Source organism: Vigna unguiculata, chromosome 5, assembly GCF_037176805.1.
Source record: "Vigna unguiculata cultivar grain cowpea cultivar isolate G323 ecotype 2 chromosome 5, ASM3717680v1, whole genome shotgun sequence".
NCBI classification, from domain to species: Eukaryota; Viridiplantae; Streptophyta; class Magnoliopsida; order Fabales; family Fabaceae; genus Vigna; species Vigna unguiculata.
In genome coordinates this window covers 3,023,856-3,046,116 of record NC_140796.1, presented here as the reverse complement: position 1 = coordinate 3,046,116, position 22,261 = coordinate 3,023,856, and the positions used below count along the sequence as shown (strand labels likewise).

The window sequence follows — 22,261 nt, the reverse complement described above, 5'->3', positions numbered from 1 at the left end:
ATTTAAAGAAGTAATATACTAAATTATTAAATCAAATCCAGTCTTATCGACTATATCTTTCTTATCACCTATATCTTTCCAGCAGGAACAGTTTGATGCTTCTCATAAAGCTTTAATTCTTATCAAAAGTGGGACTAAATCAACTCAACAGGACTCAGCCTAGCTCATGTACATCATCACAATTATATCATTATATGATGGGGTTATTCGTATTGGTAATAGAAAATATACATCAGATGCAAACTACAGAAGGATCATGGTTCAATAGTATAAGGAAACTTTATACTCAAATTTGTGTGAAGGAAAAAGTAAGGAACAGTAGAAGGAGTTCACGGAGCCTGTGGAAAGGGTTCCAAGGAAGAGTCTTCTTGAGTGGTAGATTCTGATTCAGCTGCAAGCTTCTTAAAAACAAGTTTTTGCTGGGGAAGTTGGCCGTTGCTAAATGCAGTGAGTTCTGTGTCTATTAAAATTGCGTCCTCTTCCTTAAATTCTCCTCTGAGAATACCCTTGGCAAGTTCATTCTCCACATTCTGCTGAATCACTCGTTTCACTGGCCTAGCACCATAATTGGGGTCATACCCCAAATTTCCAAGAAGTTGGACAGCAGCATCTGTCACTTGGATTTTCATCTTGCGATCTGCAATTCTCTTCTGCACACGCTCCAACTGCAATACACCACAAAGGGAAACTTGTTATTAGGGATGTTAAAACTATGTAACAGCACCATGAAAATAATTCAAATATGGTTTAATGAAGTTGACACTTTTAGTAACTTCAGATGTTGAAATAAGTGAAATCAGATTTCGATTTAAGACTAAAGCCAAAGAAAACATGTCAATTTCACTAAATCAATATGAACATATGAACCAAGCAATTTTAGGACATGGGGAGGCTTGAACTCATTGAGAATGTGGTAACATGAATATAGTACCTGTAACTTGACAATGCTACTTATTTGCTCACGGTCTAGAGGCTGGAAAACAATATATTCATCAACTCTATTCATAAACTCAGGGCGGAAGATGGATCTTGCAGCATCCATTACTCGCTGTTTTATGGTTTCATAAGCCAACTCTTTTGGCACAGTGTCATCATCTGTGTTCAGAATATACTGCGATCCAACATTAGAGGTCATAATGATAACAGTGTTGGTAAAACTCACTGTACGACCTTGTGAGTCGGTTACTCTTCCATCATCCAAAATTTGAAGGAATACATTGAAGACATCCGCGTGTGCCTTCTCAATCTCATCAAACAAAATAACGGCATATGGTCTGCGGCGAACTATCTCAGTAAGTTGCCCTCCTTCTTCGTACCCAACATATCCAGGTGGAGCCCCAATCAATCTTGAAACAGCATGTTTTTCCATGTACTCACTCATATCAATTCGTACAAGAGCTTCTTCAGTGTTGAACAAGTAGGCTGCAAGTGCCTTAGCAAGCTCTGTCTTTCCTACACCGGTTGGTCCCATAAACATAAAGCTGGCAATTGGCCGATGGGGGTCTGAAAGACCTGCTCTTGAGCGTTGGATAGCCTCAGCAACTGCTTTAACAGCAGGGTCTTGACCTACAACACGGTTATGAAGCACTTCTTCCAAATACAGTAACTTCTCCCTCTCTGATTGTTGAAGCTTTGATACAGGGATACCAGTCCACTTGCTTACAATTTCAGCAATATCATTTCCTGAAACTTCCTCTCTAAGCATAGACTTCCCTGAATTCATATACTCATCTAATTCCTTCTCTGCACTTTCAAGTTGTCGTTGTAAGGAGTTTAGACTGCCATACTTTAATTCAGCCGCCCGATTCAGATCATACTCCCGCTCCGCCTGTTGGATCTCAAGATTCACCCTGTCTATCTGTTGCATAAATGCAGAAATCATTACTATCAGCTGTAAATCATATATAAAAAATACAGTGATCTTTTATTTGATTGAATTTCTATCTTAGATTATAATTGCCAAATCAACCCAAATAGTTGCACTAGTTATATGTGCAGAAAATACTTCAGAATGCAAAATTCATCCTACCCCTCTTCTGAACCATTGCTTAATTCAAAATGAAAAAATAAATAAATAAATAAAACCCCCAACAGGAAAAGCTTAAACAACAGACCTCTTCTTTGATTGATTGAATACGAGTCATTACAGACTTTTCATGCTCCCACTGCTCAGTCAGCTCAGCCTGTTTCTCTTTTAAGAGAGAGAGCTCAGTCTCAAGACGATTCAGCCTATCTTTAGTAGCCTTATCTGTATCATTCATGAGAGAGAGTCTTTCCATCTCCAGTTTTAGGACTGACCGGTTAATCTCGTCAAGTGCAGTTGGTTTAGAAGTGATTTCCATTTTCAGTTTGGCAGCTGCCTCATCAACCAGATCAATAGCTGCAATTTAGATGAAGCTAGCAATTAGTGTTTCATGGGCATTGTTGATGCTGATGCCATTCCAGAAGAAAGTTTGACTTAGATATGTAATAAAAGGAGATGAGTCACTCACAAGTCAGAACTATATTAGGATTATTCAAAGCCAAACCCTTCAGAAACCAATACTGTGGTCTATGTATGTTACTAACAGCAACCAAGTGCTAAAGATTTGAGTTTTTACATATGATTTTAAACTTTAATATTATCAATCCCTTGGTGGCAGCAAAATATTCTCTAAGCGTTGTCATTTCAAGGGTATCAAGAACAATTAATATTTTAGCAATCATCTGTACATTAATTGTTTTCCATCAACCTCAACTGAATTACTAAACTCTCAAAAGCATGCTTTCATCACTAAGAAAATGTTCTAATTTGAAATTCAAATCTCTTTCAAGTAAAACTTGTGTCAATAGTATTAATTGGTAGAATGAATGTCAATGCTCTAGAAACTTCTCAATCCTCACACAAAAATATTTAGAGTTTAAAATAAGTATTGTTACCTTTGTCTGGCAAAAATCTCCCACTGATATATCGATCTGAGAGAATTGCAGCTTCCACAAGTGCGCTGTCAGAAATTCGAACTCCATGATGTAGCTCATATCTTTCCCGCAGTCCCCTTAGTATTGAAATTGTATCTTCAACCGTAGGTTGGTCAACATAAACTTGCTGGAAACGTCTCTCTAGAGCTGGGTCCTTCTCAATATACTTCCTATACTCATCCAATGTTGTTGCACCAATACATCGAAGCTCACCTCGGCCAAGCATAGGCTTTAAGAGATTACCAGCATCCATAGCACCGTTTGTAGCTCCTAACATGAATAGATAATAATTGCAATCAAATTCAACACCCAACATGTTAATTTCAAATCTCTATATGGCATCAGGTACAAAAAAAAACATATTTCAAGAAAATGATGTGAACTAAAATGCATCTATGATAAGAATCCCAATTGATCCCAAGAGTTTGGTATATAAAACTTTGCATCAAGTAGTAGTCTGACCCTTTGAGCATCTTTAACAATACCCAAAATAAGCTGTTCAAAATGGTTAAGTTTCAAGCTTCTTACCTGCCCCAACAACCGTATGAATCTCATCAATGAAAAGGATAGTCTGACCATCAGATTCTGTTACTTCTTTAAGCACAGCTTTCAGCCTATCTTCAAATTCTCCCCTGTACTTTGCGCCAGCAATCAGTGCACCCATATCAAGCGATATAAGCTGAAGAGAGACCAGTGCAAAAAGACAAAGTTGAATATTATATGAAATTGAAAATGGGAATAGAAACTTGAAATTAAGTTCCTTTCATTTACAGCTCTATCAGGAATAGCCAATACATTTGGATTAAGCACATACCCTACGGTTCATCAAAGCTTGAGGAACATCGCCTTGCACTATTCTCTGAGCTAGTCTGTTTCAAAGGACGAATTAGATCAATAAACAGAATAAAGAAAGGAACATTAACAAAAGTATCAAATAAGATACAAGCAAGAAGGAAAAATTAATTAACCTGATTGTTTTCCAATAAAGTTAAGAAAAATCTGTGCTAAATTTTGCTAAATGCGTGTTCCAAAGGTGATCATGTTCACACTACGCATTGAGTAATAATGAGTATACAAATGAAACAAATTGTTTTCTCCATTCTAATTTATACAACTACGGGGGAAAATCATCATCTAAACTATCACTTGGGCAACCTCTAAAAATCCATCCAGAAAACTTACCTTTAAAAGATTAATTTTACAATATTACATATTTTCATTAAAATTTCATTTACCTTTTTTCATAATATAACCGCGTATGTTCAGAGAAAATTTTATTACTCTTTAACCTGTTTAACAGATGGCATTGCTAGTATTTATGAAGCAGGTTAGACATTGAAATTAAGGCTTGTCAATATTGCTATATATAAACTAGTTAAGCTTAATTTTACATTCATTCCAAAAGATTTTAACAGCAATAATGTTAAACATATGGTAATGTAATCAATCATAGGCAATGGAGGATAAAGGTCTAAGCGCTTACCCTTCAGAAATGGCAGTCTTTCCAACACCAGGCTCACCAATGAGCACAGGATTGTTCTTTGTCCTCCTGGAGAGAATTTGGATGCATCTGCGTATTTCATCATCTCTTCCTATGACTGGATCAAGTTTTCCAGCTTTTGCCATTGCGGTTAAATCTTTTCCATATTTTTCCAAGGCTTCATACTTCCCTTCAGGATCTGTATAGAAACTTAAAATGAGGCTTAAGCAATACAAAGTTGCCAATCATTTAAGCATACAGTTCAAACTCAAGGACCAAAAAAAATGAAGGACAACAACAATGTACATATCAAAAATCTCTAACTACCCTTCCTCCAAAAGAAAAGAGGTAAGAAGATAAAAAGAAGACAGCACCTGGTTACATATCACATACTAAAAGTTATAAAAAGAAGACAAATGGAAAAATATAACTACCTTGATCAATAACTGACTGAGGCCCCCTAATGGACTCTATTGCAGATTTTAAAGCCGGCTCAGATATTTGAAAATCTCTAAATAATTGCTTCCCAAATCGCTGATCTTGGGTAAAACCAAGAACCAAGTGCTCAACTGAAACAAATGAATCCCCGAACTTTTTCTTGTGGTCCCTAGCTCTCTGAATCAATGCCTCCAAATCACGTCCCAACATTGAACCAGACGATTCCCCTAGAACCTAACATAATTGAACAGGCATTAAACGTCTGGGGTTCTCGGGAGGAATAACTAGCAATTAAACTCAACCAGACAACAAAATATTAAAGCTAATATTTCAATTCAATCTTAATTGAAAATGTGATTCAACCTTGGGTTGCCGCTGAATGTACTTCTCAGTAGCTTCTAGAAGACGAGTGTTATCCACCCCAACCTTGGAAAAGATCCTACGAGCAAGCCCATTCTTCTGCTCTAATAAAGCCTTCATCAAGTGCTCTGACTCCACAATCTGATGCTTGTTCTCTTTGGCCACCTCCGGCGACGAAACTATCGCCTGCCACGCCATCTCTGTGAACTCTTGCTGCGTAATCTGCCCATAGCATCAAAACCTCAGCATCAACCACTTCACCCTACTTAACAAGCTCTAAGGCCATCATACAACCCAAATTCACAAACATTCAAAATTCTAAATAAGCTGACAAAATTAACAAACATAGTTAAATTGGTTGAGTTTGGTTAATAGAAGCTCAATTTTGAACCACTTTTCTACGTTCAACCTATCTTCTCTCTCAACTGCCTCTCCTCTCCACCATGTTTTCCAATGAAGACAATTTAAAATAGAGAAAACTTAAAACAGTTGTTCAGATCCGGATAGTTTTTTCCATAAACACTTTCAGACGAAGGAATAAGAAGATCAAATCAATTAAAACATCTCATCATTTAAAAACAGCAGTTCTCTCAATTACCTAACTTGATGTCCATCAATGGATTTTAACTTAGCTTAGTTCAATTACTTTTTTGTTTCATTTTTCTAAGAGTTGTTACATAGCAATTCATCCATCTGGACCTAGTCAGACCATTCTGAACTTAACTCAAACATGATTGCATGTTTTGAAAGGAAAAGAAAAAGAACAAAGTAGAAGCAAATGCGCTATTCATTTATTTAATTATTTAGGAAGTGTTACCCTTCCACTTGAAGCTTCACAGCGAACGGTGAAAGGTGAGGAATTTCTCCGAATTGTCCAAAACCCATTTGCAAAAGGGTGTCTTTTGTTGACGGGGAGCGATCGGAGTGGCTTAAGGGGAATGGGTTTGGAGAAGGAGGGACAACGGCGGTGAGAAAAGCGAGCACGGTTAGTGTTACAGGAGAAGGGGGCAGCGATGTGGGAGAGAGAAAACGACGTCGTGGAGGCCATTGGCGAGGAGGAAGAGAGCGTTGAGGGAAGAGGGAGTAGGAAAAATGAATGAGAGTGGAAAATTAAAGAAGGGAAGAAGGAAGAAGGAACTTTGTGTTGCGTGGGTATTGAGAAAAGAAAAAGAGAAACAGAGAGAAAGGGAAAAGCGTGTTACTGAATTGAAACAGAGCTTGGAATGAAATACAGAGAGTTGGACATGGAATAGAGTGGAGAGTGGAGCATTCTGGGAGGTTCCTGAAATGGTGATTTGTATGGATATGCAGCCATTCACCACGTGTTCATGTTCCTTTTGGAGTCATGCAGTTGCTGTGAAAATGACTAGAATCATTACATTTATCCTGTAAAAGTTATATATTTATTACTGATTATGTTTTACAACTCTAATAAAGGATAGATAATTTGAAATAGGCAGCGTAATTATAAGAATATAATTTTTGTGAAAAAATTATCTTAAATATGAGTCATATTTTAGTGTATTTTGCCATCATTGTATGATTTATTTCAAAGTTTCATGAATTTTATCTTGAATTTCGTTAATGGATTACTGTTATAATAGTAGTGATTGCTGCTATATCATTTTAAAAAATATGTAAGATTTATTGGAATTTGAACTTGTATTGATAATTAACAAAGAATGACTCATTAATAAATAATTTATAATATTCCTATACAAAAATTATCTTCCTGCATTCAGTTTGCCTTAATTGTGGTTACAATAGTATTAATAAAAGTAATTATAATAATTAGTAGTATAAACTCTTTTCCTTTCATTTTTTCTGACAAAATAATCCAAGAATCGTTTCTCTCTCTAATTTTTGTTCTTTGTTTTTTCTTTTCCTTCCTTTTCTTAGATGTCTTTCTTCCAAACGCTCACTCCACCTAATCAAAAGTGTTGTAGGGAATAACGGATAATTAATTGTCCATTGCAATAAGCACAATTAGTTAGTATTGTTTATTTCATCATGAAATAAGCAATTAGTACTCATAATTTTGCTTGATTTAAACAATGAGATCAAAACCTAAATGAGCACAAATATAAACAATAGTATTAAAGGAAAAACTATTAAGAAATAATGTTGGTAAGATGAACTTAAGTTTATTTCATTCTTCTGTGTTTTTCGTATATTGAAGACTGCAAACAATATGGCTACAATATTTCAGAAATTATTTAGAAAAATGTAACCAACGATGTTGGAGCCTGAAGTCTTTTTCCCCTAATGTTATCTACTTTGAAAAAACAAGGATGTAATTACTGTAGACCCATGATTGCGAATGGAAATGTTGATGTTGTTTAGAGTACATAAGATATTACTCCAAAAACATCAGCATAAGGTTATAATAACACAACCTCAGGCAGTAAAAAAATTAGAATGTAATAAGAAATGAACACCTCTCCCAATAGTTGAACACGAGAAAAGAATAGAAAAGGTAATTTTTCATTATATTTCTGACAAGAAATAGGGCATACCACAAGAATCTTTATTTTTATTTTTTTTGTAGGGCTATAATCTTGACAAGACATACTGCATATCTTGTGGTCAAATAGTAATGGTGTAAGAGGATTAAACCATTTTGTATGCGACTTCTAGCATGAAACTTGAATGGTAAGACTTTAGTCTGTGTTTTTCTAAAATATAAACAATAAATGAAGGGCAAGGAGATTTAATTCAAGCATCAAATCTCCATTTTGTAAGAGGTGTGTGGTGAAACCACTATTCCACAAGTGCTATACAAGAGTAGCAAGGGTACCAAATAAATAACAAGCAAATTAAAACACATTCAAATGTTCAACACATACATGTCTGAAAGCATGTTGTATCAGACAGATGCAAGAGAGGAATTGTAAAGTATAGATGAGGTGCAAGATGGCAAACTAGTATTGTTCATTTCAATATAGCAAGTGCCTGATGAGGCAACACCTAGGATACATGTTGAGACCAGCAGAAGAACATCTCCTATCAAATTGTGCAAGAAATATAGAGCCGCAGAGGAATCAGGGAACTACTAGTTTCACAATCTTCACCAAGTAAAGTGCTTTTTTTAGGTAAACAGTCCAGTACTCTTTGCCTGTAGTATGAATGAGACATGCAACCAAATAATTTGTGTATGTTGAAATCTTCAACGCCGCAGGTTACGTAAAAATGAAGTGTCCCTAACCTTCTAAGATAGATGACATCTGCTATTCAATCTGGATGCTATAAGATAATACACATGCATTTGTTCTGTGTTGCTTTGCTTGCAGCTTTCTTCTCTGTTCAAAAAAATATAATTGTCAGCAAGTAGGCACCAAAACTGAATGAAAACAAAATCAGTCAAACAGAATAACACCACTTTTTCATTTCGATGCGAGTGGGTTATTTTAGTTCTGGAAGTGCTAGTAACTGATAATTAAAAAAAAAAATTGTTTCCAAAGAAGTTCTTCTAGTTATGAAGTACCTACTACAAATTTTATCTTTCAGTTTTCTATTTCTCCCATAATTTTCAGGAAGGACTGTCTTTTTATTTGAATTTTCAAACAGATGGTTACTGTTTTGTCCGACACAAGATAAGTCTAAAAAATGGATTAGAACGAATAGTACTTTGATACTTTGACAGACATCAATGACCCATTTGTTTGTTTTTCTCTCAAGAAGAAATACATTATATCTATCTATCTATCTATCTATCTATCTATATATATATATATATATATATATATATATATATATATATATATATATATATATATATATATATATATATATATATAAAAACTTACATCATAAAAGCATTTTTCTAAAAGAAGCTTAGGGTCACGTATTTCAATGGATTTAGTTTCTTTGATCTGTAGTTCTTCCCTCTACCTAAAACCCTATAATTTCAACAAATGCTTTTAAAATATAAATTTATGTCAACAATGTAAGTGATCTTTGACCCTTAAAGTGATTAAACGACAATCCCAAATAAAAAAAATGACACAAAAGAATTTAACTATTTCTTGCAGTAAGAAAGTGTAATTAAGAAGGCATTTTTTGCAGAAATTAATAAAAAGAACTTGTTATCCAAGCCAAACTTTAAAAAAACTGCTTACTAAAAAAATGCAGAACTATCAAAACTAGCTTTTGGCATATCTCAAATAAACACAAAATAAAAGACCTTTCTCTGTAGCAGGATGTTGGACGACCACATGCATTGTCGTAACTGTATCAGGAGTATCACATAATGGGCTCTGGCATTCACCAACTGTTCTGTTGTTCTCCAATATTTTTCCTGCACTGATCAACTTCACATCTTTTATGGTCCTTGGCCCATTCTCCTTGTCTTCAAAACAAAAACACAAACTTACGAATCTCATTTGTCACAAAACACACGGCAAAATTTTAGCATGAAGCTCACACTATGACCAACATCAGAATTCACCACAGAATCTACTTAAAGATAGAAGTTTTAGTCTTGCTAACTTTGAAATACAACTATTGGAAAATGTCATTTTAGTTATATCTTATAGTATGCCAGAAATTTGTGGCGAACCATAGAAAATGGTACCTTGATTCTCAGTATAAGGACATAAATACTATGCTTACACACACCTATCCATAAACAATGAACAATTGCGTGGACTCTAAGCTACAAACATCCTCTTGAAAAATTACTAAGCAATAAAGAAAACCTAAAATTTAGAAACTTTCAGTTTAAAGAAATAGCAAAACCATTAGACACATAATATCTCCTTGTAACTACACGGCTAACAATTGGTAGGCATCAATCCTCCTGAACAAGTCAAACAGTATACACTAAGGGATGGGAGAAGAAATTATGGTTTAAGAAATAAACTACTAAACTAGGGACCTACACTCAAGCTGGGAGGGAATGTCCACCTATTCAGAGTCTACCAAACCCCTAATGAAGCTAGTTCACGCGTTTGCCGAGTGATACTCCTTGTTATGAACCAAAAAAAGGGACTTATACCAAGACTACCCACATTTTCGATTTAAGGTTGTTAAAGAGGTCTTATCACTTTAGATACTTTCACAATTTATAAACTCCCAAAAGAGCCTTCATATGAAAAAAAAAAGCGTTTGTTTAATGTTAGTAAAGTCTTCTAAAGGAATTGACCAACATTGACGCATTAAACATAAGTATGCACATACACTGGACGGCATATCTTCGACTAATGTTAAAAGTAACTGTATTACACTAAATGGAAAATATTTGTATTCATATAGCTAATTTTCTTATCTCATCAAAAGAATGAAATATTTCAATTGCTCTTCATCATTTTGGAAACGGAAAATAGTGACCACTTCTGCACTCACTCAAGAGGTGATAGTTATATGGTAAAAGGAATTTATAAATTATTCAACCAGTGTATGTCTTCTAAAATAAGAGTTCGTCCAGCCCAAGAGCCTCAACTGCGGTGACATCAGGTTCCTAAGGGACTACTTCTTCCTGTTAACAATATTCCTAAGGTCACTTTGTACCTATTTCAGCCCACTATCCTTGCCCATACCAGGTCTTAGAACTTTTTTTGTAACCAAAATAATAAAACCCACATAAATATTCCTGCAACCTCAATCGCCATGTTTTCCAATCCACCCAACCCAGAAGTCTCTTAATTTATAGCACAGAGTTTCCTCACAGCACCAGAACAATACTACTTCTTCTCAGTTCTAACATGGTAATTTAGCTATTAAACCAGAAGACCAAAAAGCGAAACAAAAAAGAAAAAAACAACAGTAACACAAGTAACCTTTTGGCCACTGAGCAAGAACACTCTCCTTTAATGTTGCAATACTGGTAGCTGCAGGAAAACTTTTGGGGCCAATATCAGAGCCATCAGTCAACCGAAACTTGATCTCAAACTGATCTTGATTCCCAGCCATGTTCGGAGATCCAACGAACTCGCGTAGTTAAAAGAAATATTACAGCTTCAGTTTTACGTCAAATATTACGAAAATAGGTTTTCCACTGAATCAATTCGTTCAGCTAAGTTTCATCAGTGAAAAACAGGATTTCATTCAAAGCCAATCTTGTGAGGTCTGCAAAGTTCAGACACAAAAGAAAAGGTTGAGTTAGAGCCCTGTCAAGCACGCATCCATACTCACTAAACATGCAGAATCTGGCGTGGGAATCTAGATATATCAGGGAAAAGTTTGGAGCGGTCTGAAAAATTCTTATGGAAAAAATCGTTTAATAAGAATATGAACGAAGAAATAGTGAATAACTGAGGTGGATACATCTTCTCACAAAATAAAAACAAATTACAAAAAAAAAAAAAAGGTAATGAAATGATTGAAATCCAACATCATAACATAATTCAACACACTGTCGCCAGCCAACAAAAAGAGAATCTCAAACAGCTATATCAAAAAGAGATCCAATCTTGAAATGGGTACGCATCAAACAAGAAAAAAATCTCGAATTTTCAACTGGGTCACCTGCAAAACAAGCAAGGATTGAGAAAAGGAAAATAAAATAACAGATTATGGAAAAACCTGAGTTTTTGTTGATGTGGGGTTTCTTAGATGGGTATGTGCGTCACTGATCTGAGGGGTGAATTGGCTTTTCACTTTTGGGAAAACCCAAATGGAAGACGAAGAACAAGAAGAAGAAAAAGGGAAAGTGGATGCTTTATTTTGTTTTGGTTGGTTAGTGTTTTCGAGAGCAATAATAATAATAATAATAATAATAAATAATAATAATAATAATAATAATAATAAATGGAGAAAGGGAAGAAAAATATGAAGGTAACAAGGAAAGAGGCTTCTTCGGAATTTTCAAAGTCATTCAATTCTTTGGTTTGGTCAATCGCTCCTTTCTTTCTTTCTTTGCTTTTCCCACTTCATAATAGCCTCCCAAAGCTGTGGAAAATGAAAATGCAGAAATGGTCATGATGTAACATATCATATAAAATTATTTTTTTTATAATACTTGTTATATATATATATATATATATATATATATAGATATATATATATATATATATATATAGATATATATATATATATATGTGTGTGTATCCAAACATTGATTTAGTACTCTAGTGTGTAAGGTTCAATTAGTTTTTTTTAGATTAAAAAAATTACAATCAAGGTGCTTTCAAGAGACATTTTGAAAAATAATGGTTAATAGTAACATAAAGTAGTATAAATATAGAATTTAGTTTAAATATTCCTACATTACAATGGTTTTTTATACTATAATTGTTGTATAAGAAGTACTTAAATTGTCACGTGCGTATATCATGATTTGCAATTAAACAAAATAATACACACAAAAATTATGACTGCGATAAACAAAAATTGAAGTTGTAAAATATATATAATTCTATACACAGTAGTACTAATACTAAAAGGTCTTACTATATTCAAATCCATTCTTATAGGTTAAAGACCAAGTCCTTTGGTTACGGGTCCGACAAAATAAAAATAAAAATAAAAAAGTAACATAATAAATGGTCTTTCACTTCCTATAAAAGAAAAAATATTATTGGATTTTTATAACTAAAGAAATGTTAATAATTAAATTCGTAAAAGTGGTTTATATCTTTAAGCAATTGAATCGGGTTTGAAATGTAGTGATACCACATTATGAAATAAAGTGTGGAAAGGAAAATATCATGGTTATGAACAATCAATTATTTTTCTTTCAAAAGAATAGTCGATGGTTAGAAAACAAAAACAACTAATAATTCATTTGCTGAAAGTCATGAAAAAATTTCATTTTTATTTCATGATTTTACCTTTTAAATTAATAGATTTGGCTAGAATTTTAGTTTATAATAATAAAATTGTTTTAATTTTTTATATTTGATTTACTTTGAGAAAAAATCATCAAAAAGATATTGATATCAAATAAGACATAAAAAGTTGACACTATCTTAAATTCAAAATATTTAAACAATAACTTTATGAGTTTTTTTATTTATTTAATTTTCTTTCTCTTTATTGTTTATTATTATTATAAAGAATAAAAATAATATGGTAGATATCGATAAAGTTGTGGTCCATCTCTTGCATGGTATAAAGTTGTAATATATAGTAATAGTAATAATAATGGTTATTTCCTTTCTCTTTCATGGCTAAAGAATCTTTCATAGTGTTTCACGTAAGATTTTGGGTGAATTGACACTTGTTAAAAACAGAGACACAACTAAGTGACGCTTCTTAAATTTCAATCATTCACACAAAAATTGTCGATTATTTGACAAAGCTTAGATAAAGAGAACGCAGAAAGAGGCCTATTTGTGGGTCCATAATATTTTGTTGGAAAACTCGTAAAAGATAATATCTTGCATGCAATTTGAAGGCACCACACTACGGCCAAATTTTGCAGAGAGAGGGATGAAGAAGGCTTTAACATTAAAATAGTTCTAATTGAAAATCATGTCATCATCAACTTACCAAATTCCTCCAACATCATTCTTCTCTTATTTTACATATTAACTAGGGTTAGTTACTTTTACTTATGGATTGTTTAAATATCCATATCTTTTATAAAAATAATATACTTTCTGAATCAAACAAAGCGAAAAATATATAATTTTAATGATATGTAATATGCTTTAGCTGGTTGACAAATTTCTCTAACCACAATTACTATCATGATAGAAAAGTTTATTAATGGTCTGTCTCCAAAATCCGTTGCATGTGAGTAATGTTATCACTTATAAATGCATTGTTACAATTGTAAAAAATAAATTAATAAAAATCTCAAGAGATTACAGCAAATAAAAAGTTAAGTGTTTCCTAAAATAGAAAACTACAAAATAAGTGATAACTTGATAAGAGAAAAATATTTAGACACAAATTTAAATATTCTTTCATTTTCTAAAGTATAACTAAAATTTTGCTTTCATAATTTGTAAACTAAAAGTTAGCAGTCCAAAATGGTCGGTGTTTATAAAAGTAAATACTAAAGGTCAATGTTTAAAATTAAAATTTTAATTTCAATTCCAGATCAGTATTAAAAACAACTAAATTTGAGTACGATTATGATCCGGCATTGCAAGGATACAGAAGGGAGAAAAATGAATTTTCTGCACATTTCCAATGTCTCGTAATAGTACATAATGAATAACAATATATATTATATATCCTACAAACAGTTCCCCAATTCAATGAACCCGTAACGAAGCAATCTCCATGAACTACTCCTAGAATTCACCATCATGATATCAAATCAAAGCAGGTGAAGGTAAAAATTGGCACTAACAAAAATTAAGAAACTAAAAAATGAAGGGTAAAATGCTGCTCTAGAGGGGGGAACCTCGCAACTTACTGCCCTAGCACTTGTGTTCTCAACACCAACTAGATTGATGAAACATGCCTGATTTTTTTATCTCCAGCATCCAGTTTATTCTCCAACAATCAACTATGGAATCTTTGATATATTTGTCCCATAGAAGACCAATAATAGTATATCCTTTCACAAACCAAAAATAGAGGATGTGTTTCTATGTCAAAACTCAAGGACCCAAATGATTCTTTAAGGCCGTGCAGTGACGGTGGTGTCGGATGTAAAAATGTAGGGAATGGAAGCAAATCCACCCAGTGTTTTTTATCACTTTGGCCCTCTCAACCAATTTTATATTTGCCTTGTCAAATTCTTCTTGAAGAAAATTTCAAGCTGCAAAAATTTAGATGAAACCTGTATTACTCGTCCCTTTCATATTCAATGTTGTACAAAACATTGCGCTCCTTGCTGGCAGACTATGATTCCAGGATATGACAGTTCCTCAAAAAATCATTAGAATAATTGACATATTTGGTCCAAAATGGCCGAAGATGTTCAAACCCAATTTGCAACCAAGGTTTTGACTGACCATTGTAGTGAATAACAGCAGCCTTTTTCACACTCTCAATATTGGTATTGTTCTGATAACCCAATCCAAGCATGTGCCATGAGGGATCAATTGGGTGAACAAGACCTTTAAATGCAATCAAAGCAGGAGGCAGCGTTCCAAGCTTCCACATTGTCAGGTTTGACTTCAGATTCTGCCATAGTGAAGTTGTCAATAATATATTCTTTGGTAACAGAAATATTCTAAAACTCAACGCCCAAGAACCAAATGCCCAAGAACTCCCAATCCCCAGCCCCCTCTTTCAGCTTCACTAGGGGGTTCAATAAGAAGAACAAAAACAGAAGGAAACAAAAGGTCACCTTATTAAGCATACAGATATTTAAGCCATTCAGTCAGTTGCCACGCAACCTTAATTTATAATAATGCGAGGATTTTGTATGAACCTCAACTTATAGAAAATCAAAGAATAATTTGATGTTTTGAAAAACTAAAATTATATTAGTCAGAATCTATTTGGAATTTTACCTCTTTCAGCCAAGAATGGTATGTCTCTCTTATATTAGTTCTTCTCCATGCACGCAGATCAAAGATATTCATTCCATAAGCCCATGCACACTCATCAGGATCCAAATTCCTTGCAATTAGGGGATGAGAAAAATTGAAGTAGTTCCTAAAATGCTTAGACATGACCCAGTCGTCCTCACCTCTGCAAGTTTCCACAGCTCCATTAACTTTTCCTTCCAGGTCAATTTCCCAAAGTGGAGACAAGTCACGTTGAATTACCACATCATCATCCAAAAACACCACCTTGTCAAGGTTTGGGAAAAGCTGTTTGACACACAAGACTAACATAATCAGCACAAATATATCAAACTGAATACAATTTATGTTCAAAAGAGAATTATTGCAATAACAAGAATATTTTCCGATTGTTAATATTAGTATTACTAAAAAATAAAGGGTCAAACATGCTTTTCGTCTCCAAACTATCATAAAATATTGTTTCGTCCCTAAACTAAATTATATTGTATTTAGTCCATGTACTTTACGAAAATCAATGTAAAACACTTTTACAACAAACATGTCAAGTGTTTCTCATGTGACAAACTGTGTTCCATAGTGAACTGAAATATAACCTTCACATGTTTTGTGGAAAATATGTTTTACATTGACTTTTGCAAAGTACAGGGATTGAATCCTTTATAATTTAGTTTAGGGACTAAACAAAATTTTTCATAAAAGTTTAGGGACAAAAAACATATTTAACTCAAATAAATAGCAATCTTAGCTATAATTGGAGCATAAGTTCTGAATACTGATGAAGGCAACACAACGCAAAAACAATTAAAGTTAATAATTATCTATTTGAACAAACATCAACCGAAGGGGAGAGAGGGGAACATTCCACTATGATAGGGACTTGGGAATCATAAGATGCCTGGTCTCATATCAAGTAGTATGGGATGCTTGGTGAAATATTTAAGTGTTTGGAATTACACCGCTGACATCTAGCTTTTAGAGGTGAGTTCTGTGTTTGGGTGCTTATTAACAGGTACCGAAGTCTGTTGTTAATGTCTTAAAAAAGGTTACCCATGGACGGAGGCTTTCGATCCATGGAAGGTTTTTTGACTTATGAGAAAGTTGAATGAAGTGTTGTTGTAGACCGTAAGCCGCCAAGACTTCCACTTTTAAAGACTATGCTATGATAGGGACTTGGGTATTATGGTCTTGCATAAACCACTATGGGATGTTCAGCACAGTACTTAAGAGCTTGGTTCTTCCCCCTTAACAATTAGCTTTTAGAGGTGAGTTCCCCATGTGTTCGTCACTCTATTCATAGCACTGAAAAATAGAGAAATTGTACAATTTGCAAGGATATCTTGAATCTTAAATAAAAAGGGACACAACGCAACTTCCAAAGGTTTCCCTTTTACAGTTAAGCCAATATTCAGATCTCCAATACTAACAACTAAGAATGACCTCTCTTCTGCACTTTTCCCCTCTATTGAAGCTAAGGCTTTGATACTGCCCCTTTCAACTATTTAACCACCTAAAAGTTTTAACTGTAATATTCCATATAATTGCTTTGTCTCACTTCAGTTGGCTTTCTTTTATTTTTTGTTCATCTCCAATCATATTTCATGCTTCATGTTCTATAAATTCCTAGAAGCAACTTAGTCAAAATAGAAAATGTTTGGCTTGAATTAAGTCTGCAAAACATATTCTGTGTTCTAAAATATGGTTTTATGTTCCCTTAAATCACTGTAGTTTGTAAAATATTCAGAGGCATTCAGTGCCCATAGGAACTTTTACCATTACAAATTCAGTTTATAAAAGCACACATAAAAGTACAACGCAGAAATTTACACCAAAATGTTCAGCTTCAGTGATCACTTAATTGTTCATTTATATTTTTAGAGTAATTGTCCATTTCTTTATGTTAAGTTCAATTCAACATACAAAATCACATATAAGACCCAAAACTAATAACAAAAGCCAATGAATTGCATTAGGGTAAATTATGGCTTGAAAATTATCATCGGTATATAGTGAGCATACGAGAAAGATAAAGGAAGAAAACAGAAAGAGCATTGTGATGAATGCAATTTACCTCTGGTAAGTATATGCGGAGGTGGTTGAGTAAAGATATGTACTTCGGACTTCTCGCCTGCAATTTAGATGCAAATTTACGTGGACTAGTATCACTGAGATTGGCTCCTGCTAGATGATTCCCATGGTAGTAATTCCTGATCCCGTTTTGATTTTCTACAGCTTCAAGTACTGGGACATTCTCTCTAGTTAACCAGTCAAATTGGTGAATTCCTTTGATTTCAATTACAGCAGGGTTGACTGGATTCAGTGCAAACCATGAGTGCATACCCGCATAAGTTTTTTTATCAGTGATCACATGGAAGACTATTTTCTCTGGTTTCAGAGACGATTGAACAGCTGAAGTAACAACTACTGAAGCAGCCAAGATGTTATCAGTAGACAGAATAAAATGGTGGTGCGAGTTGTCAGAGAGTAAAGGAAGTAACTCTGGAGGAGGCAATTGTTTGCGTGCATGGGCATTTGATGAATATTCATCAGTCAGACGCAAAGACAGACAATGAATCCCTTTAGGGATAGAACTTGCAGCAAAGTGTTTATTCATCAGCTCTGCAAATTTAGACTCTCTGATTTCTCTCTCAAGTTTTTCCATCTGCTCAAGAAGCACAGCATTGTAACAAAGATCAATAAAATCACCATTTATCACAAATTTCAATACAACAAGGGTAATCTATAGTCTGAAAAGTGCAACTAAGCTATTGCAATATTGAAAATATGGATATACTTGTGCTAAAGTTTCACACATCAACCTTGCCTCTACTCATACAAATTCTCAGGGTCTTAATGGAGATGCATAAACCATCGTTTATGAGTAGTTAACGTTGCAGATTGATGATAATGACACAGTACTAATGAATATTTGTTTTTTGAAAGACTACGGTGATATATAACAGATGAAAAGGAAGAGCCTTCTGCCTGATATAACAAAGACGACAAAAATACTTGAATGAACATGACACTTGAATCACATATTGCTGGGTGGAGGGTGGATGGGAATGGAGGAAAGTAGGTGGGAATGGGTGTTTTAATAGCATTAATTTTGAGGATTTAATTATAGAATTTTAAAACTATATATAAGGATTTAAGGAAAATACATAGATTTTCAGATTAATTTATATTTGAACTGCGATCTTTACCAGAATATTACTAATAAAAATGTTGCAGGTTCAAAGGACACATCAGACTCTTTCCCCCGAATCAATGTTCTGTGCAGGGCTTGCTCGGAAGCAGTTCCACAACTGTTCTTACATAGCTTGATCTACTTCTATTTCTCTTTGATACTCTTTTGCATTTTTCAAATCTAGTTTTAGCATATATCCTTAGAACAATTATATACGATGATCAAGTTCAACAGTTTTGGAAGAAATAACAAGGCTAAAATTGTAATAATGTGCAATATACACAACATTTTAATGAATACGGGTGGAGCATAACTGTAATACCTAAGGATTTTCCTTTTTTGCACATCAACTGATTTGGGATAATATTAGGCAATTGGCTTCCGTTTGGTCTGAAGTACAATATGTTGAGCGATAGGGCATCTGCTCCGTTAATGTTAAGTTTTTCTATTTGTTGTTTTGTGTTTTGCACTTATGTTAAGGATTCATCTTAATTAATTTATTTTTTAAATGCAACATATTGTTATTATTATCTATATACAAGAAAAGTGTAACAACCAAAGAACTTTATCCATCTAATAGTAGCATGATTTGTTTCGAAAACACCTGAGAAAGGTCTCCAACACAAGACACATTACCAGTATAGAAAACAGGATTAACTAATGTGAGACATGTAAGAAGGTGAAAAACTGAAGGTAAGGACAATCATGATTTTATCTATCTTTTGGAATAGAGGTATCATACCAAATTCAGGTAAAATGATAAATGGCATTCATGGTAGATGAAAAGCCGGTGTATCTATAGTAAAAGCAATAAAATAATATTGGTCAAGTATTCTGGACTAACTCCTTTACAACAAATCAACCAAGTTAGCAGAAACATCAACAAAAGCAAGATAAACCTTTCCCCCAGTCAAAAAGTAAATTAACATAAGCATAGTACCTACATAACTCAGAAGCGTCAAATCTCTCCACAGATAAAATGAAACCGTGTTTAGATTTTTCTTTTCCTTTTGTAAATATTACTTGAAGATGAACCAAAAAAAGCAGCCTAATTGTAAAATTTGAGGAAAATCCAAATCACAAACAGTCGGTACTCAGTACAATGCTACCAAACAATACAAAATCAGGTCTAGCAAGACTTCCATCCAATTGACAAAACCAAAGTCATAGACTCGTACATTCAAAATAAATATTCATCCAGAAAAGTCAAGAACTGAATCATTATATTTCTAGACAGAACACAAAATTAAAAATAAAATAAAAATGTATCTTCCTAGTAAGCCATTACACATGAGATTTTAAAATGTTAATAGAATTCAATTTGAGACAAGCTCTTCCTTACACAATATCAATTAACCAAGAAACAGACAACACTTCGTCTTGAACGATTCAAGCAACTTACCATTCCCCTTAGCATGATCGCAAAAGTTTTTGCATCATACTGATTGTTCTTCATATCAGAAACCAGTTGATCAAAAGAATCTGGCAGCTTTAGATCAGGTGGAATTTCCCCAGCCTTCACTTCGTTAAGAATCTTGTAAAAATCTCTAACTAGTCTCTGCAACATCATTGATTGCATCATAACCACTCAGGTTCAGAAAGCAACTTAAACCAAAACTATATTGGATATGAGATAATAAAAATTGTTTACCCCTGAATCGTCAACCCTACCAAGAAGCCTTGGCCCCAACCGCCTACCTAAGCAATCTGAAGCACAAAATAAGAAATCAATTAATGTTCTAAAACAAGCACATGGTGAGGGTGAGAGATAAAAAAAGGCACAAATAATAAACTTCCAGAACCTATTCCGGATATCCTAAAAAAAGTGCCATACAGCTGATGTTTTGGTAAGACAGAAACAGATAGAGCAAAACTTCTATCATCAACAACATACTGAAAACAGCCGAACCAAGCATTGCTTAGGCAGGGACTTAAAAAATCACACATCGCCCATAATGTTTTTCCCTGACATGTACAACAGCACAAATAGTTATCCAGTCAAGAACAAGAGGAAACTTTTCATTCCTCAAATGCAATACTAAACAGCCCAATGCATTCGGGAACACTTGCCGCAAAAAGCATCTCCATCCCATCACTGATTTTCAAGCTCAAATGAAATCAAGAACCGCCCATACAGAACACTTCAATAACACAGTCACACTTCAAAATTTAGATCCTAAAACAAAAGGATGCATAATTCATTAACACTAGCCAGCAGCTACAAAACTATCAACAGGAAAAACACCTTCAGAAATTGCATTACCTCGAGAAAAGTTTTATTATCTATCTCACTAAGAATCAACTACATGAATCAGAAGCAACCTAAATTTGCCTATACACCAAATACAGATCACTAACAAGAAACAACCGCAAAATAAAGCATCCCACCAGGTGAGGTCGGTCACACGGATCAGGCAGTAATACACAATTATTGCTATGTAAATCTAAAACAATTCCAGCGCTAAATCTTCATTTTTTAGAAATCCCATCACATGTATACAAACAACAAACACAATGTCCAAATCGTGATCTAACTTATAAAAGAAATGAAGAATAAAATCGGAAGGGGAAAAGATAAGAAGAAGTGGGAAAGAGTACCAAAGGAGGAGCACTTGTTGACACCTTCGAGGGTGACGAGAGCGGTGAGAATGAAGACAAAAGGCAACAAGAAAGCGAGGATGAGGATGGTGTGGAAGAGGGTTCGATAGGAAATGTGGCGAGCTGCGACCTTGATCTTCATCAAGTCAATAAACCCATTGTTGTTGCTGCTCGATATCGTGATGCTTCTCATGCTCGGCGAGAAGTGAAGCTGCATCGTCGTTCGCGCAGCCCCACCGCCGCAACAACCCTACCACCACCACCACAACCCCAAAAAGACAACGACACCCCCCATGCCCACACCATCACATTCCCATTATTCCGATCTCAGAACCACACGCCCTATCCAACCCTGTCAATCCCACGCAAGATTGTCCAAAACAATCGATCGAGGTTGAGGTTCACGTTCGGGCTAAGCTTCCAGTTCCTCTCCCATGGATCGATCAACAATGAGAGAGAGGGGGAGAAAATATGGAGAAAGAGAAAAGAGAGAGAAATTTTTGGGTCTTTTTTTCTCGTTTTGTTTTTATTTTTTTATTTTTATTTTCATTTTTTGCTCACTTTGTGCGGAGCCTTCCCATTGGTCCGATCTAAAATTTCGTTTTCCCCCAAAAAATTATGAAAACAAAAAAAAAAAGTGAAAAACATTGCAATTGTATTATGAGTCAAAATCTCAAAAGCGTGTTGTGCTCAGGGAGAGAAATGTGGTGAGTGTTTGACCTTGAGATTAGGGATTTAACTCCTAAATTTGGATGTTTCCTATGTTTATGGACAAGGTTAAAACCATTATGTGGAAATTAGTGCTTAATTTTGGTTTAAGTTTCTTGATTTTGCGTTTGTGTGAGGTAGTGTTAGGGGAGGTGATTA

At 34.4% G+C, this 22,261-nt stretch overlaps 3 protein-coding genes across 5 annotated transcripts; all 3 read right to left on the bottom strand.

Annotated features, from left to right (window-relative positions):
• Positions 1-99: 99 nt before the first annotated feature.
• Positions 100-6,553, bottom strand: CLPB3 (casein lytic proteinase B3). Its single transcript, XM_028072140.2, has 10 exons — positions 6,054-6,553; positions 5,240-5,458; positions 4,873-5,110; positions 4,442-4,637; positions 3,773-3,827; positions 3,487-3,637; positions 2,920-3,228; positions 2,115-2,380; positions 932-1,858; positions 100-665 (listed from the first exon to the last, which is right to left on the bottom strand). The coding sequence occupies exons 1-10, from the start codon at positions 6,282-6,284 to the stop codon at positions 330-332; spliced, it is 2,928 nt and encodes a 975-aa protein (XP_027927941.1). The 5' UTR covers positions 6,285-6,553; the 3' UTR covers positions 100-329.
• Positions 6,554-8,030: 1,477 nt separating this feature from the next.
• MUB2 (membrane-anchored ubiquitin-fold protein 2) lies at positions 8,031-12,042 on the bottom strand. 2 transcript variants are annotated; one of them, XM_028072479.2, is made up of 5 exons: positions 11,759-12,042; positions 11,014-11,302; positions 9,420-9,584; positions 8,442-8,535; positions 8,031-8,351 (listed from the first exon to the last, which is right to left on the bottom strand). In XM_028072479.2, the coding sequence occupies exons 2-4, from the start codon at positions 11,144-11,146 to the stop codon at positions 8,480-8,482; spliced, it is 354 nt and encodes a 117-aa protein (XP_027928280.1). In that variant the 5' UTR covers positions 11,147-11,302; positions 11,759-12,042; the 3' UTR covers positions 8,031-8,351; positions 8,442-8,479. The 2 variants fall into 2 exon arrangements, with proteins under 2 accessions (XP_027928280.1, XP_027928278.1); XM_028072477.2 differs by having other exon boundaries at positions 8,031-8,535.
• Positions 12,043-14,280: 2,238 nt separating this feature from the next.
• GAUT14 (galacturonosyltransferase 14) lies at positions 14,281-21,914 on the bottom strand. 2 transcript variants are annotated; one of them, XM_028072764.2, is made up of 6 exons: positions 21,395-21,914; positions 20,448-20,503; positions 20,199-20,354; positions 17,678-18,268; positions 15,592-15,894; positions 14,281-15,259 (listed from the first exon to the last, which is right to left on the bottom strand). In XM_028072764.2, exons 1-6 carry the CDS (start codon positions 21,609-21,611, stop codon positions 14,975-14,977), a joined length of 1,608 nt encoding a protein of 535 aa, XP_027928565.1. In that variant the 5' UTR covers positions 21,612-21,914; the 3' UTR covers positions 14,281-14,974. The 2 variants fall into 2 exon arrangements, with proteins under 2 accessions (XP_027928565.1, XP_085530059.1); XM_085673933.1 differs by lacking the exon at positions 21,395-21,914 and adding an exon at positions 20,599-20,857.
• Between the last annotated feature and the right edge of the window lie 347 nt (positions 21,915-22,261).

Coding starts and splice junctions, on each gene's coding strand:
- CLPB3 (XM_028072140.2), bottom strand. CDS start 6,284: ATGGCCTCCACGACGTCGTTTTCTCTCTCCCACATCGCTGCCCCCTTC. Junction 5,459..6,053: donor GTGAAGCTTCAAGTGGAAGG/GTAACACTTCCT, acceptor TGCTATGGGCAG/ATTACGCAGCAAGAGTTCAC. Junction 666..931: donor GTAGCATTGTCAAGTTACAG/GTACTATATTCA, acceptor GGTGTATTGCAG/TTGGAGCGTGTGCAGAAGAG.
- GAUT14 (XM_028072764.2), bottom strand. CDS start 21,611: ATGCAGCTTCACTTCTCGCCGAGCATGAGAAGCATCACGATATCGAGC. Junction 20,355..20,447: donor GTAGGGTTGACGATTCAGGG/GTAAACAATTTT, acceptor ATGATGTTGCAG/AGACTAGTTAGAGATTTTTA. Junction 15,895..17,677: donor TCCGCATATACTTACCAGAG/GTAAATTGCATT, acceptor TGTGTCAAACAG/CTTTTCCCAAACCTTGACAA.
- MUB2 (XM_028072477.2), bottom strand. CDS start 11,146: ATGGCTGGGAATCAAGATCAGTTTGAGATCAAGTTTCGGTTGACTGAT. Junction 9,585..11,013: donor TCTTGCTCAGTGGCCAAAAG/GTTACTTGTGTT, acceptor TTTGTTTTGAAG/ACAAGGAGAATGGGCCAAGG. Junction 8,536..9,419: donor ACATCCTGCTACAGAGAAAG/GTCTTTTATTTT, acceptor TTTTTTGAACAG/AGAAGAAAGCTGCAAGCAAA.